The 16914-nt window shown below is 36.0% G+C and overlaps 1 protein-coding gene across 2 annotated transcripts in view; it reads left to right on the top strand.

Moving 5' to 3' along the window:
• tmeff2b (transmembrane protein with EGF-like and two follistatin-like domains 2b) overlaps positions 1-16914 on the top strand; it is an 88764-nt gene that overhangs the window by 6194 nt on the left and 65656 nt on the right. For both annotated transcript variants that reach the window (XM_016472459.1, XM_016472460.1), the window contains exon 2: positions 12568-12677. In XM_016472459.1, coding sequence (XP_016327945.1) covers positions 12568-12677 — 110 coding nt within the window. The remainder of the gene's footprint in view (positions 1-12567; positions 12678-16914) is intronic.

Here is a 16914-nt window from a genome sequence, read left to right as displayed (position 1 = left end):
CAGCTCTCTTTTAACACAGACTTTTAAGAAGGGATGGATGTTTGCTTCAAGTGATAGGCCAGGTAAGTGAAATTGTATTATCTTGCTGTATGTATGTCGTTTTCTTTACATTTTCTGACTAAAAGCAACCAAAAAGCCATTTTAAAGTGGTTAAGCAAATAATAATAATCGGCAGGGATCCCAGACCAATACAATTAGTGTGCCTCCTCTATTTTAAAACCCACGAGACGCCACTGCTACTGCAGAAACAGTCACCTACATCTTGGATGCCCTGGGGGTAAGCAGATAAACATCAAATTTTCCTTTTTGGGTGAACTATCCCTTTAATGATTTGCAAAGATTTTCAACCCCTAGGTTTTACCAGTAGGCAGTTGTGCATGTGAAATCTGTGAGGGCAATCATTTGGCCCCAAACAAGTACATCTGGTGCTGCTTTACACTATATCAGTGGAGTAAATGTGGCACTGAAAGGGAGCGCTTGTCAGAGATACTTTGGGAACAAAGGAACCCGCTGTGCAATTATGTTTATCTTTAAATAGCTGTAGGGGGGCAACAGTCTACAAGAAATCTATCTGTTGCACAGACCTACAGTGGCCTACGTGAGATGATTCGGTGCTGAATCTCCTTCGTAAAACAGTTTACTTTCTATCTAAACAGGTCAGTAAGAAATATAATTAAATAAAAGGAATTAGAGTACAGCAGACCTGTAAATTTGATGTTGACATGTTCTTCTCTTCCTCACTCTCATTCTGTGTGTGTCGGTCCCGGCCCGTCGTATCGATTCCTTCCCATCGCGTAACCCCATCACAGTGCTGTCACACATGTTGAAAGCAGAGCTTGATAAAATACGCTGTCAGACAGACAAGGTGCCAGATGGCTAGCTTGACTATATTCCAATACAGATCTATCAGAGTCCATTACACTACAGATCTTTTTGTTGTAAGCTTCTTTTCTCTTTGGCAGACTTACACAGTCATGCATGCTAGTTTACGCTGGTCACACCGCTGGTGAACTATTGAGAGCTTCGAGGAGCGAATAAAGCGATTGTTTGAACTTTAAAAAGCTTGCTTTGCTCTCGCACAGTGGTATACTGCTAATCATTTCTCTTAAATCATATTTTTTCTTGTTTTTCAGTAAAAGACCTAAAGACATTTATGTAAAACAAGAAACATTTGGTCGAGAAAGATGTTAAGATAGTAGGATTGGCATAGCATAAATCTATCCAAATTTAGTGAGGTTTATACTTAAAGCAAGACAAAAAAAATTTGCCAGAGGGGGAATAAACATTAATACAGCAGTGTATGAAAGTCAACTTCGAAAATGTGGGACTGAGAGTCAAATGAGCTTTTGAGCTTATTCTCAAATCATGCTGTATAAGATAGTCGTAAGGTTTTTCATAAACTTGCGGAGTTTACCGGGGACCAACCAAATTCTAACACATTCTAAAATTAATATTTAGGAAACTTTAGGAAACTTTAAAATTGGTAATCCAATTGAAACTCAAATTATATATAGTCACACCTCTGGGGAACTATTGAGATATACAGTGGGTACGGAAAGTATTCAGACCCCCTTAAATTCTTTGTTATATTGCAGCCATTTGCTAAAATCATTTAAGTTAATTTTTTTTCCTCATTAATGTACACACAGCACCCCATATTGACAGAAAAACACAGAATCGTTGACATTTTTGCAGATTTATTAAAAAAGAAAAACTGAAATATCACATGGTCCTAAGTATTCAGACCCTTTGCTCAGTATTTAGTAGAAGCACCCTTTTGATCAACCTTGGCCAGATCTGTGCCTTGCCACAATTCTGTCTCTGAGCTCTTCAGGCAGTTCCTTTGACCTCATGATTCTCATTTGCTCTGACATGCACTGTGAGCTGTAAGGTCTTATATAGACAGGTGTGTGGCTTTCCTAATCAAGTCCAATCAGTATAATCAAACACAGCTGGACTCAAATGAAGGTGTAGAACCATCTCAAGGATGATCAGAAGAAATGGACAGCACCTGAGTTAAATATATGAGTGTCACAGCAAAGGGTCTGAATACTTAGGACAATGTGATATTTCAGTTTTTCTTTTTTAATAAATCTGCAAAAATGTCAACAATTCTGTGTTTTTCTGTCAATATGGGGTGCTGTGTGTACATTAATGAGGAAAAAAAATTAACTTAAATGATTTTAGCAAATGGCTGCAATATAACAAAGAGTGAAAAATTTAAGGGGGTCTGAATACTTTCCGTACCCACTGTATATATATAAAATTATTTGAAATTAATTAATTAATTTAGAATACGGTGGCATTTTAAATAGTGACCTTTGTATCTCACTTAAAACAACCCACATTATCTTACAAAATTTTTCCTCTCATGTGAATGTATCTTGTTTTGAAGATGATTACATATTTTTACTGGAAAAAAGCACAAAAATATAAAAAAAGAAGATTAATTTTTGCAGGTCTGTCTGTGTAACTTCAATGCAGGGGTACAGCACCTGATTTTTGGGGCCTTTCATCTGCTAATTTTTCTCTCCTTCAGACTGTGAAAGACCATAGGGATTAGTTTAATCCTGCACCTCAGCGCTTTATTTCTCATTCCTTAGACACTCTGTACACTACAGCCTATTTTGATTGTTGGGTGTGTGTGTGTGAGAGAGGGAGAAATAGAAAGACTGTGAGAGAGGAAGGTCTTCTGGGAGAGCTTGGCTGAGCTCCTGGGCTAATGAGGAAGTTGTGGTGCCTTATTTTGGCTTTCTTGGGGTTTTCCGTTCGGCTCTCTGTTTTATCCCACCTTTAATGCCATTATTGAGATTTAATCCAGTAGAGCACAGGAAGGATGCCACTACTCAATCAAGAAAAACGAGGAGGAAGAGAGTTCTCTCCCTCTATTTATCTCGATTCTGCCATCATTAGTTGACTCAGAGGAGGCATGACTAATGTATGCCACCAGGAAGATGTTGCCGGGCTAATTGAATGGCTAACGCAAGAGTGTTTGTGATAAAATAATAATGCCGCTTGGTTTGTTCAAAAAAAGCGAGTTGGTATTGAATGGTCGAGTGTGAGTTGTGTACCTGGAGGTGAGCAGGAGAAATAAAGGACAGTAATTGGAGACGTCCCTCCAGAGTGCACACTCATAAAGCTGAGTGGTTAGGAAGAGCACCATGTTTAAATATGCATGACGGCAGATGTTTCTGTTTTTCATTCTGAACATTGTTATTTCCTCTGTTCTACAATTCCTACACATTGAAAACAGGCAGCGGTAAAATGCTCACACACCTCAAAAACATGCAGACATAGAAACTTCAGGAATCGAAATCTAAACATGTAAATAATGAGTCTTTGGTATCGTTATGATGTAAAATAAATAGGAAATATTTGAGATTTTGCACCATTTCTAAGTAACTAATCAAAATTATAATGCTAACCATGAGCAATCTTCTGTAAAAGTAGATATTTTCAGATCAGTTTGCTGGATGACTTTCCTTTTTAACCTAAATCTATGTAGATTTAGATGGCCCAAAGCCACAATTTTATGTTCTTCAGATAATTACACTATTTTTTGACGTATATGCGCCAAACAGTAGGCAGTTATGCGGTGTATCCTAGGGGTGCGAAAGATTGAGAACACAGCCCACAAATTTGGATAGGGCTGGAGTGGCCAGCTGCACAGAAACAAACATCAAATTCAGTGTTTGAACAATGATCCCTGTGCACAACAAGCAATGAACAAAGACAGATGCATTGGTGCATTTCAAAACTCAGATGATCTTTGAATGGAAATGATAATAAATTACAAACAGACCTGAAACAATCTAGTGACTGTTATTGTGGTATATTTAATGCATATACAGTAACCTATCTCAGTTCAAAATGAATATGCATTGCACACCCATTCACAAACTTAGGCCGGATCTACAGAGGAGAAGATTCACAGCTTCACTGAGAGTATTTTTTGTGTTTTGGGTGTAAAGCTTGTCGATGCATCTCGGTGAGATTTGATGCTTGGCATAGCTTTAAAACGCAGTAAACTGTCAAATCACTTACCTTGTATAGAATTATTCTCTATGGCTCACACTTTGCATAGTAAAAAGGCTGCTTAGCATAAGCTCCTGGCAAAACGGTTAGAAAGTAAATGAATAACCTTGAACAGATTTTGTAGTAAAAGAAAGATTTCTTTTAAGGTTTATTGCAGTCATGTCTCAATGAGTGCATTTTAACGAAATGCCGATATTTATGAAAATCAGCTAGATTTTGTGAGGTAACAGTAACACACTGAAAGTATAATGTTTATTACACCGAACACAGAGCTTAATCAAAATGACATTTTAAAAATATGAATTATTCCATTGATCTGACTAAAATTTTACTTTTAATGAACTTGTAAATTCACATACAGACGTGCAGGCCCAAAACCTGCAGACTTCTGCACTGATTTGGAATGAAATCATTGGAATGGTAATTGCATTGTAAAATCTGACAGTGCTAAGCTCTTATTGGTAACTGTTAGCATGGTAAAATTAGCCAAATGCCTACTAAACACACATTTGAAAGGCTAGGGATGTGTAGAAGTTTGAGAATGACAGATATGCCAGTTCTGCAGAGCTTTCTGTGACGTTCTGTGGGCACAAATTCAATTTGGGACTGATAATATCAGGTCAGGTTTGGATTTGGACAAGATTTGTTTCATAATAAAAACAGAGGTTTTCTAAAGCATAAGTGAAACCAGATTAATAAAAGGGGAAATACCTTCCAGTTGAAAAACTCATCACATCTTTAAGGTCAGCCACAATGTTTTCTCTCCATTTTCAATGTGGTAAAAAGATTACTCTGCTTTGGAATGTGTGGAATTCATGTGGGCTTCTTCATTTGTTAAATTAGCACATATAATTGATTTTTCTGCACTCTGGGAAAGAAGTTCTGCCCTTGAAACATTTCAGATATTAATTAATGTGTGTATTTTTGTCAGTGCATGCTCTCTGCCCTCTTTACTCACAATGCGACGTGATTCTCCAGATAAAATCTTTAGCGAATGTGATTTGTCTGGCTACACGAGACAGACAGGAAACACTGTTCATTCGATCGGTACTTATGGGCAGCTGTCACATGCAGCCATATGGTGGTGAAACCGAGCTCAACTCCCAGGGGCTTTGGGTCGATCCTCCACAGGTGTGCCAGGAGGTGCGAAGTTCAGTCCTTATTAACCTTGTGCACACAAACACAGTACTCCAAGGGTACCTCCAAAAAAGTCACAGACAGAGCTGCGTCCTCCATTTAACATGGGTTCTGTTCCTGCTTGTCTGTTTTGGAAAATGAAAGCCAAAGAGCTCAATGATAGATTAATGATGAGAGTATAAATACTACACTAATGGCCGGGCTATTCTTACTGGACCATCTGTTACGAGAGACAGGGTAGTGCTCACTTACATGCATTTGTTACCAACATGGCGAGAATCAACAATCATCAGTGACTGACCCACAGCTCAAAAATCACTTCTGAAATAACGAGATGTTACTGTACGTGAAAATCTGTTTAGTACAGTTACTAATTTGCGGACAATATTCTTTGATGGTCATTGGATATTGGCATAAAAGCCTGTGGATTCACCTAAATGGAAACATGGTTAGTGTAACATTAGCAACACATTATTAGCTGTTTGTAAGTGTAGTCAAGCCAATGGGCAATGATGTCAATTATGTGTCAGATGTTGTAAAGAGTGATACATAAAATGCATTATGATGTTCTGAAACATCTTGCAGACGACCCTGTATGATTTCGCGCTTCCTCTTCTTCAGAATCAGTTTCTAGTTCAAACATATATGGCTGAATTAATCTAATATTGCCACTGTGTGGAATTTACTACTTCAGTTAATTGAGTCGAGAATTATCAAAAAAATATGATTGGAGAAGTCCAGCATACATCGCCAAAGAGAAGTCTGTTCTTTCACTGGATAGTCGAGTTATAAAATTATGACGTCAAATTTAACAAAAACAAACAAACAAAAAAAAAACCCATATGCATAGAAGAATTGTTCAAAATTTTGTTAATAAAGAAGCAACTAGAAAATGTACTACACATATACTTTTTCAGACAGATATATATAGCTAGCAGGCTAATGGGCTAGTGGTACTCTACGCTGAACAATTAGTTTGCAAAACATAAGCTACTGTTAAAGGGGTCATCGGATGCTACATGCAATTTTACAAGTTGTTTGAACTGAATCAGAGAGCAGGGGCGGGGTCAGCATAGCTCATTAGCATTTAAAGGAAAATGCTACAAAACGGCTTGCTCTGAAAAGAGCTGTTTTTGACAGGGTAAAAAAGGTGTTTTTTACGCTACCATTGAGAAATTGTAACGAAACTATGTTACAGACTTTTAATTAAGACCCTAAAGAATCATATCAACTTGTGGAAAATGGGCATCCGATGACCCCTTTAAGAAAACACAAAGAATGAAAAAAGTTTAATTTCATAATCATTAGCTTCAGTTTTATTATATGTAACATAATATAAAAGTTATTAATTAATGGTTATAATAAAATAGTTTGGACAACTCCCTAAAGCAGTTTTGTTGGATTTCTAATGCAGGAACTGAATAGAGTAACCAATAAAGGTTGTTTCAGCCAACAGAATTGCTTTGAGGTCCTTTGGAACCTGATTCATTGGGCAGATTGAATTTTTCATGACCCCAATCCTTGATTAGCATGCAAATATGAGAAATAATAAAAACATTTTATAAAGAATTTTCTATTTTTCAGCTGTAGTTACCCAGCATTTCCTTCTGAAGTTCTCTTAAAAGAAAAGATGCATGGGATTTCACATTTATTTTCATATAGAAAATAAATATTTTTTAATGCCTTCTTTACCCCACATCTATAAAATATTGCACATTATACAGCGTGTTCATACAACAGCGGCCTGGTAGCAGTAACTCACATTAGTGTGAGCTTTAGGTAATAGTATTGCAGATGCTCAGAAGCTTTTTCACCCTGCGGGTTAACGATACTCAATCCATTTGCATATTCATTTATTCATTTAGCAGATGTTTTAGTTCAAAGAAACTTTGCCCCGAGTTCATTAGCACAACATATGCAAGCACAGATTTCTTGTGATGTGTTGTTTGTCAGCAAATATTCAGATATCTCTGGTGTCATCGTTTTTATACATTCAGGTTTGTTGTTGTCCTATGCCACTTCTTGTATGATGTGCAATGTTGGTCAACCCACCAAAACAATGTTGCAAGCTTAGCTACCAACACTATTTGTTTCTTTGAAGAAAAAGGAGCTAAGCTACGAAGAAAGCTTCACAGAATGTTGCTAGTTAAGTTTCACTATTGAACTGTAGCACTACAGCAAAAGAAAATATTTTAGATATGGGCTTGAAGGCTGAATTAAGACGAAAAGACAACCAGGCTACAGTGTAAAATGAAAGTTAGTTCTCTTTAATGAGTCAGTCAAACTGACTCACAAATGAGTCACACACAAACTCTAAAAGGTCTCACTTACACACTGAAATAGTCGGAGTGGTTACCAAATTAACATCTGACTCACTCGCTGAACCACAAGCCATTACTTTCAGTCATATTCGATTCGAAATAAGAGATGCAACATACTCTAATGGACAAAGATGTTCTTCTGCTTGTGAACATTGACCTACAAACTGTATATTGACGGCTAAAGCTTGTTTCTTTTTCTATTCAGTGCTATGTAAATTCTTTAAATCTTCTTCATGAAGGCTTTTATCAGCAGATATGTGATTAATCATTCTATCATGCAACCAGTTTTTAATTAGCATTTTTTGCAAACTCTCTCTATATAAACTTCTTTATAAAACATAATAAAAAGCTGAAACATTAATAAAAAGTGAGCTTGTTTTGATCCTGCTAACAGTGTGTGATTTGCATAACGTAATACACAACACAAATAAGTTTCAAATATTTTGTATGTTTTAAGCTTTTCTCATATTTCCTGAATTCTGCTGATGAGAAAATCATGCTATGCTCAAAACAACAACAACAAAAATACTATTAAAATGAAATGTTTATCTTACTGATTATGCAGGATTATTCAAATTATTTTAAAATTTAGGAAAACTTTGTAAAAGATGCATAATATATAATTTATTTATATGTGGGCATGGGTATACCACACACACACACACACACACATATATTTCCATTCTTTATAGGGACATAATGGGGCGTTATACTGTACAGACTGTATTTTCTATCCCCTTTACCCTAAACCTACCTCTCACACAAAACTTTCTGCATTTTTAGATTTTCAAAAAACATAATTCTGAACAAATACAAGCTTGTTTCCTCATGGGGACCAAAAAAAAAGTGACCCCAGCGCTGGAGTGACACAACTCCTACTCTGAAATTCTCTATTGCGTTTGCAGTGTCATGGGGTGTGTGTGTGTGTGTGTGTGTGTGTGTGTGTGTGTGTGTGTGTGTGCATGTGTAGTCTTCTTCTTCCACTCAGCCTGCCTGTCTCTGGTTCATTATCATTCCTCACAGACTTACTTATCCTGAGACTTTGGCTGCTTGTCTTGTTTCAGCACCGCTGTATCACTCTGTGCCACCTCCCTCCCCATCTTTCTCTCTCTCTCTCACACACACGCACATACACACGCATACCCACTCGTTTGTCTCGGCTAAGTAGTCTGCACCATCGCTGAGGATGATGGGCTGCACAGCCAGACACAACTGATCCGGCAATATTTAAATTTTATGCATGTCTCATCTCAGCGAGAGGAATCATACCGCCCATCTGTGCTCTGCGCACGCTCTCTTCCTTCTGTATCTTATTTTCTCTCTTTCCTCTTCTCATTAATTTGGGTGCAGGTCAGTTTGTCTACATGGGTTTCGTGTATTTATCAGCATCGGCATCTTTTGTTTTTCCGGATCTCAAAATCATTCCAATAATTCTGCACAACCAGCCAGACAAATGTATTTACTGTCTTTTGGAAAGTTTTGAGCACAGCATGATTTTCTCAGTAAATATGAGGAAAAAATTAAATATACAAAGAAATTGTAACTTATTTGTGTTGTGTATTAGACTTATTAAACAAGCTAAAAATATGAAAATTATATATTTACTTATATATTTATTTATATTTTCAGAGTTCATACTTTATTCATACAATACCAAAAGTTCAAAGAAAAAAGTCTCTTATGTTCACCAAGGCTGCAGTTGTTTTGTCAGTGTGTCAGTATGTATTGCAGCTTCGTTGTATTTAAGGACTATTTAAATAGTGTTACAATGTATCTTATGTGTAGAATTTTCAACTTCTGAGTGCTTTTTCTACTCACTTTAGTAGTGTTCAAGTAAAAGTCATTTGTAACAAATTACAGAGAAGCTTTAAGGGCCCCTTGTGGATTTCTGTCTAAATAAAAGAAAATGATGAAGACAGCCATAAATATTAGTAATTATTAATTTCACAGATATAAACTAAAATTATTATAATATTATTTTTCTTAAATACTCAATATTTTGATTTAGTAATAACAATCCCCCCCAAAATCATGCAGCCATAGAATTATAGTAAAGAACAGTATACCATTGAATGCACAAATTTTGTCAATCGTATTTAAATGATGCTTTACTATGTAAAAACATGTATTCCTTTAGAGTATACTAATGTGACTTTTTAATTAATATAAATGATATTACCTGAAATATACGTTTTAAAAAATGAAGTTTAAGGATTTCAAGTAAACGATCAATACACTTAAGTGCACTTTTTTCACAAGGGTCAGTGTGGTTCCATGTTGTAACGTTTTACAGTGACGTGGATGCTCGTCCCATCCTGTTCTTTGACTTGCAGATGGTGAAGCTTATGAAATATTCATCCTGGATCATCCTGTATGTCTTTGTGTTTTCTGAGAGAAGCCTTTGAGTTCAGTTTTGGCTTAAGGCATTTTGCGTAATAGACAGATATAGTGAGAGTGAGAGATATAGACAGGTGTATTTGTGAGAGTTTTCAAACAATTAAGGGTTTTGGAATGTGTCTCATTCCTAATCATGCTAATGGTATATCCGTCTGGGTCTTACTTTTATTTATAGGTGTGAGAGATTTCCCTTGGAAGATGATTCAGCAATATTGTAAACAGGTTATTTGTTGTATGTCTGTATGTCTGCATTAACTCTCCATTTATGTTGACAGACAAGGAAAAAACCTCAGTCCATTAAGAGACATCCTGCCCACATTCTATACAGAGGGCTGTAAGCTTCATACTCTGGGCTGTTATGACCTCAAACCAAGGACACGGTCTATTTTATCAAAGCAGCTTTTATAACAATATCTGTTGTTTGCAACTGCAGTCATGATATGCTTTAGCTTGAATATCCTCTATCCAGCTTGGAACCAAAAGTCCTTTTGTCCCGAGGAAGTAATTCTGTGAGGTTGTTTCACACCAATGATGTGTTTATTCAGTTTTAATGAACTACAGTGCTTCATCTGACCGCTGGTGCACTTAGGGAAAAGACTGGAGATGTTGAACTGATATGAACCAATTATAAAACATTCAGTTCCATTTTTGAGACATTACACGCAGACTTGGCCGCTAAACAAGATCCTGTGATCCGATTTCACTGGTATGGTCAAATTATAACCAAGCCTAAATTTGTCTGGAAAATTAGTTTTTAAAAATAACAAATTAAACATGTGAAATGCTAATTAATAAAATGAATGATAATTGTTTTACAGTACAAAATTTACATTTGAAATGTACACCCTATACAGGTTACCTAATGTTATTATTATCATATTTTTTTATTTGTACCAAATAATCACATTACACGTACACATTACACACATATACACAAACATGAACACATAATACACACACACACACACACACACACAATATCTACACATTTTATATTTTAGATATTTATTATAATATTTTAATTATCTTTGTAGTATGTAGTATAAAGTAATATGTGTTAAATTTGTGCAAATATAAAATAATTGTTTATTATAATTTTGAAAAAGTATTTTATGCTTACCAAAGCTGCATTTATTTCATAAAAATACAATAATATATATATATATATATATATATATATATATATATATTTTATAATCTTTGATGAATAGAACATTCAAAAGAAGACCATTTATTTGAGAGAGAAACAATTATAATTCATCATTATTTCAATATTAATTAAACAAAAAATCTTCTTGACCTCAGAACTACTTTTTATATTGTGGAATGTTTTGTGCGATATCTGTTTGTAATCTATAACCTATATAGGAAAAAACCTCAGTCCATTAAGAGACATCCTGCCCACATTCTATACAGAGGGCTGTAAGCTTCATACTCTGGGCTGTTATGACCTCAAACCAAGGACACGGTCTATTTTATCAAAGCAGCTTTTATAACAATATCTGTTGTTTGCAACTGCAGTCATGATATGCTTTAGCTTGAATATCCTCTATCCAGCTTGGAACCAAAAGTCCTTTTGTCCCGAGGAAGTAATTCTGTGAGGTTGTTTCACACCAATGATGTGTTTATTCAGTTTTAATGAACTACAGTGCTTCATCTGACCGCTGGTGCACTTAGGGAAAAGACTGGAGATGTTGAACTGATATGAACCAATTATAAAACATTCAGTTCCATTTTTGAGACATTACACGCAGACTTGGCCGCTAAACAAGATCCTGTGATCCGATTTCACTGGTATGGTCAAATTATAACCAAGCCTAAATTTGTCTGGAAAATTAGTTTTTAAAAATAACAAATTAAACATGTGAAATGCTAATTAATAAAATGAATGATAATTGTTTTACAGTACAAAATTTACATTTGAAATGTACACCCTATACAGGTTACCTAATGTTATTATTATCATATTTTTTTATTTGTACCAAATAATCACATTACACGTACACATTACACACATATACACAAACATGAACACATAATACACACACACACACACACACACACAATATCTACACATTTTATATTTTAGATATTTATTATAATATTTTAATTATCTTTGTAGTATGTAGTATAAAGTAATATGTGTTAAATTTGTGCAAATATAAAATAATTGTTTATTATAATTTTGAAAAAGTATTTTATGCTTACCAAAGCTGCATTTATTTCATAAAAATACAATAATATATATATATATATATATATATATATATATATATATTTTATAATATTACTTTTTTTTTATATTACAATGATTAAAATGTACTCTTTAAAATTTAACACTTTTTAAGTAAATATTGTAAAGTTTTATGTATTTGATCACTTATTTTAAACAATTTTTTGTGACAATACAGATGCTAATAATTTCATCTAATCATCATAATATGTGTTATTTTTGTTTTTCTCTCAGTTCTGCCCAGTTTAATTGATCGCTTTGATGAATAGAACATTCAAAAGAAGACCATTTATTTGAGAGAGAAACAATTATAATTCATCATTATTTCAATATTAATTAAACAAAAAATCTTCTTGACCTCAGAACTACTTTTTATATTGTGGAATGTTTTGTGCGATATCTGTTTGTAATCTATAACCTATATTTGTGTTTGTTTCATGACAGGGTTTGAGGAGCAGGACACTGATCTTTTTCTGTGCGACACCAACACATGCAAGTTTGACGGCGAGTGTCTGCGAATCGGGGACACGGTGACGTGCATCTGTGATTTTAAGGTAGGAATCAGTGCTCCACACACATTCGCAAGCTTTATTAGCACCACATGTTGAATGTGTGACCTTGTTAAAGGCATTACCACACATGGAGTAAACAAACTGTCACAAATTAAAATACACCTCCACATGCCTTCTCACAGAAAACACACACACACATTCTCTCGCTCGGTCAGAGTGCTCCGCTTCACTCAGACATCATGCATCTATGTCTGGTTGCAGGCCAAGCTGTATCACTCAGGTAAATAGCATTATCTGTCTGCTCATGCAGCGCGTGGGGGGGGATTTCCTTTGATGCATCTGCTCGATCGCCTAGCCTCGCTCGGCACAAAGATGCCTTGTGCACTTAAGAAGGGTCACGCTGCTTTCATTTCTGTCCTTAATACAATTGAGCGGCACTAACGCTAGTCTGGGGCCATGTGAGTGCCTCTAGCTGTGGTGGGGAGGGTTATTGGTTAAGTATCATGCGCAGCGAGAGATGGTACCCGGGCATGTGTGGGGATGCCCTACTCGTGCGGTTGGACGCTGCTGCCCTGCCCTTCCTCCAGACTCCCAAACAGAGAGTGGAATGGGAGAAGTGTGTGTAAGAGAGAGATGAATGGATGTGATTCGCACAAGTTCACTTACTGACACGCTATTGATTCAACCCTCATACTCAGAGAGAGAGAGCGAAGGACCGAAATGGAAGGCGGTCAGTCTCTTTCTGGACCGCTAGGAACACCAAATGGAATTGCAATCTTTTTGTTTCAGTGACCTGACTGGGCAAAGCATAAAAAACACTTGCACATTTATCTAGTATGTGTTTGGGAGCGGGACATTGGAGGGTGATAGGGAGACTTTAAAACAAATTATTTAACTGTTTTTTAATGTGACATGGCACCTTATGAATAGAACACTCATGGCGTGAGATGCTTAAAAATCTATCTGACATGTGTAGGTTTAGATCAACAATTAATAAGCAATCACAGACAAAAATTAAGTTACATACTGTATCTTGTGTGAACACTTAGCTCTTAAAATATATTGTATCATAATTTTGGGGTCTTTTGAAACCAAGGCTGCATTTATTTGTTCAAAAATTTTTTAAAATGCAATTTATTTTTCTGTAATGCAAAATGAAATTTTCAGCATCCATTACTCTGCACAGTTTTCAATGTCACATTATCCTTCAGAAATCATTCTAATATGCTGATTTGGTGCTTAAGAACCATTTCTTATTATTATAAATGCTGAAAATAGTGTACTGCTTAATCTTGTGGAAACCATAGTAGCATTAACAAGTAACCATACAGCATTTATTTGAAATACAAAAATGTCTTTAATGTAATGTTTGGTTCATTTAATGCATCCTTGCTGAATAAAAGCATGGATTTCTTTCAACAATAAAAAAAGTCACCAACTTTTGAACGGTAGTGTATATGTGAATTTAAAATACCTACCTATGTCCTGTGTATAGTGGCTGTCAGTGTATTTCCATCTGCATACAAGTCAAGCCAAATGCTTTTTCTCTCTTTAATTTATCCTTGCACTCCAGCAATCTGTCTTGCAGTGTGTGATCATGTGCAAGTGCCAAAGCACTATAATATCTGGTCTGACATGACTTTGAGTCTGTCATGTTCCAATTTAGAAATGAAACACACTGGAAAACATACACTGACACACTTTAAATTAAACATCTGTGCATGTAACTGTCATAGAATAATGGATATGAGACAGGAACCAGTACAAGAATAGAATTCATGCACAAAAGCTCAAATCAGTAATGGCAGGAATGGAAATTAACTGGTTCAACAGAACATTGAATGATGTCCAAATTCCTGTTAAATGCATTGTTGTTGAAGAACAAGTGTTTTTCTTTTCTGAAATGGGATATTTTGAAATAAGGATGTAGAAAACTTTGAAAATAAGCTGCAAAAATATCTCATTTAACATTTCCACAACTTCATCATCATGGATCTTGGTTTCTAATTTCTGATCCTGGAGAGCCACTAGATCAGCGAAAGAAAATGAGTATTTATTGTGTGTGTGTGTGTGTGTGTGTGTGCGTGCATGTGTGTATGTGTGTGTGTGTGCGTGTGCGCGTGTGTGTGTGCGTGTGTGTGTGTATATGTGTGAGTATCAGTGATGCTGAGACACACTGACCCTTCACCTGCTTGTATATATGGTCACTTGGGGCCTGACTGCCACAGTACAAACAACACAAACATACATTTTCACACATGAATGGCTGGAAAGTTTTAGTGTTTGATATTCTCTTCTCCTCTGTACTTCAAGCGTACTCTACAACACACACAACACAACAGATGGAGGCCATCACCTTGGCAGTGTCCTAATGAAGCGATATGAAGGACTGAGTGCTTTAGCGCAATAATGCTAGCGATAGCTTCCATTAGGAGCCACTAACACAGTAACATAAGCTCCACACACACACACACACACACACACACACACACGCACACACAGCAACATGTTAACCGACTTCTGCCCAACCCCTTTCCTTCCTATCTCGCTTTCTCTTCTTTTCCATCACTCCTTTTTAGCTGTGTCTAGGAGTTCTGATTAATTTAAGCATTCTCTTATGATTTTTTTCCCCAACATATCTCACTATATAGTCTCACATATACCTCAAATGTGATTTGGCAGGTATATGTGTGTATTTCCTACTTAATGGGGACCAAATGTCCCTAGAAGGATAGCAATACCAGTAAATTTTGACCTTGTGGGGGCATTTTTGGTACCCATGAGAAAAACAGCTTATAAATCATACAGAAGGATAGTTTTTGCAGAAAGTTTTGTGTGAGGGGTAGGTTTAGGGGATAGAAAATACAGTTTGTACAGTATAAAAATCATTACGCAGTGATGGGCAGTAGCGTCGCTACAAGTAGTGACGCTGGTAGTTTAACTACATTTCTCAGTAGCGTGGTGGTAGCGTCGCTGTTTTCTTAATCAAATAGCTTTTCAGAAGCGAAGCTCTTTTTTTAACAAGTAGCGCGGTAGCTAGGGATGGGCGTATCGATCCGAAGTATCGATATATCGATACTGACGCGAGTATCGAAAGTATCGATACTCAAACAAAAAATATCGATACTAAGGTGCGCTTTATTTACCAGTGGTTTTGTTTATTTAACAAAAATAATAATAATAATAATGCGTACAATATGCATTGAATTGGACGAATAACCTTTGTTAGCGAGTAATTGTGTAGGATAGAACTATTTTCCTGCTCATCTGAACACACGCAGATGTTGCAAGACAGAACCAATCAATCACAGAGAGCATTCACTCACTGCTGATAGTGCATTCAAACAGGGCTGCGTTTGCCAAAAGTCGATATCGATGATACTGCCTTGAAAAATATCGGTATCGTATCGAAAACAAAATAAGGGGTATCGCCCATCCCTAGCGGTAGCGTCAACAAAAGCTAACGTTACATTATCCAACGCATTTCTGAAACTCAAGCTCAAATCGGAAATAAAACTGCTAAGGATCACTGATCCTGGACCAGTAAAAGTGACGCCACCGCCACTAAACCTCGTAACTCCATTGGCTCCTCAAACTGTCAGTCAAACCTAATTTGTCCTCCCCCTCTCTCGTGAATGAAGTGCGGCGCACAGTTTGGAGCATTTCAGCTTGTTTGCAGTCTGAAGGTAAATAAAAGAACTGTTGATTGAATAAGTGCAGCTTTTCTTTACTCAAGAAACACTATATTTATAAAGGCTAATGTTTTTTTGTATTTGAGAAGCGGAGAAGAGTGTCTTAGCATTTGTTGTCAAGTCACAGTCAAATAGCTTGTGCGAAGTGCTGAATCTTTTATAATATGATACTTTGGCCAAATAACAGAAAAAAACTGAGCACCCACATAGCGACAGAAAACTGTATAACCTGCAAGTTAATGAAAATGTAAATACGATGCCCGTACTGCCTTTGAATGTGGCGTTAATGACAGGAAAAAGCATTCGCTGGTCAAAAACTTCGTATTTGAACTTGATTTTGGTGAATATAATGACACATGCAACGATGCAAATAAACGTAGCCTAAGTTATTTGTAGGCCTATACATCTACAGTATATGGTAACACTATACAGTAAGATTTTATTAATGTTAGCAAATGTATTAACTAACGTGAGCATACAATGAACAATACATTTATTACAGTATTTATTCATCTTTGTTAATGTTAGTTAATGAAAATACAGTCATTCATTTGTTGTTCATGTTAGTTCACAGTGCATTAACTAAT

The sequence above is a fragment of the Sinocyclocheilus anshuiensis genome, unplaced genomic scaffold (assembly GCF_001515605.1).
Source record: "Sinocyclocheilus anshuiensis isolate Anshui unplaced genomic scaffold, SAMN03320099.WGS_v1.1 scaffold472, whole genome shotgun sequence".
Classification (NCBI taxonomy): domain Eukaryota; kingdom Metazoa; phylum Chordata; class Actinopteri; order Cypriniformes; family Cyprinidae; genus Sinocyclocheilus; species Sinocyclocheilus anshuiensis.
Note: the sequence above shows the minus strand (reverse complement) of the source record. Positions and strands in the feature narration are given on the sequence as shown.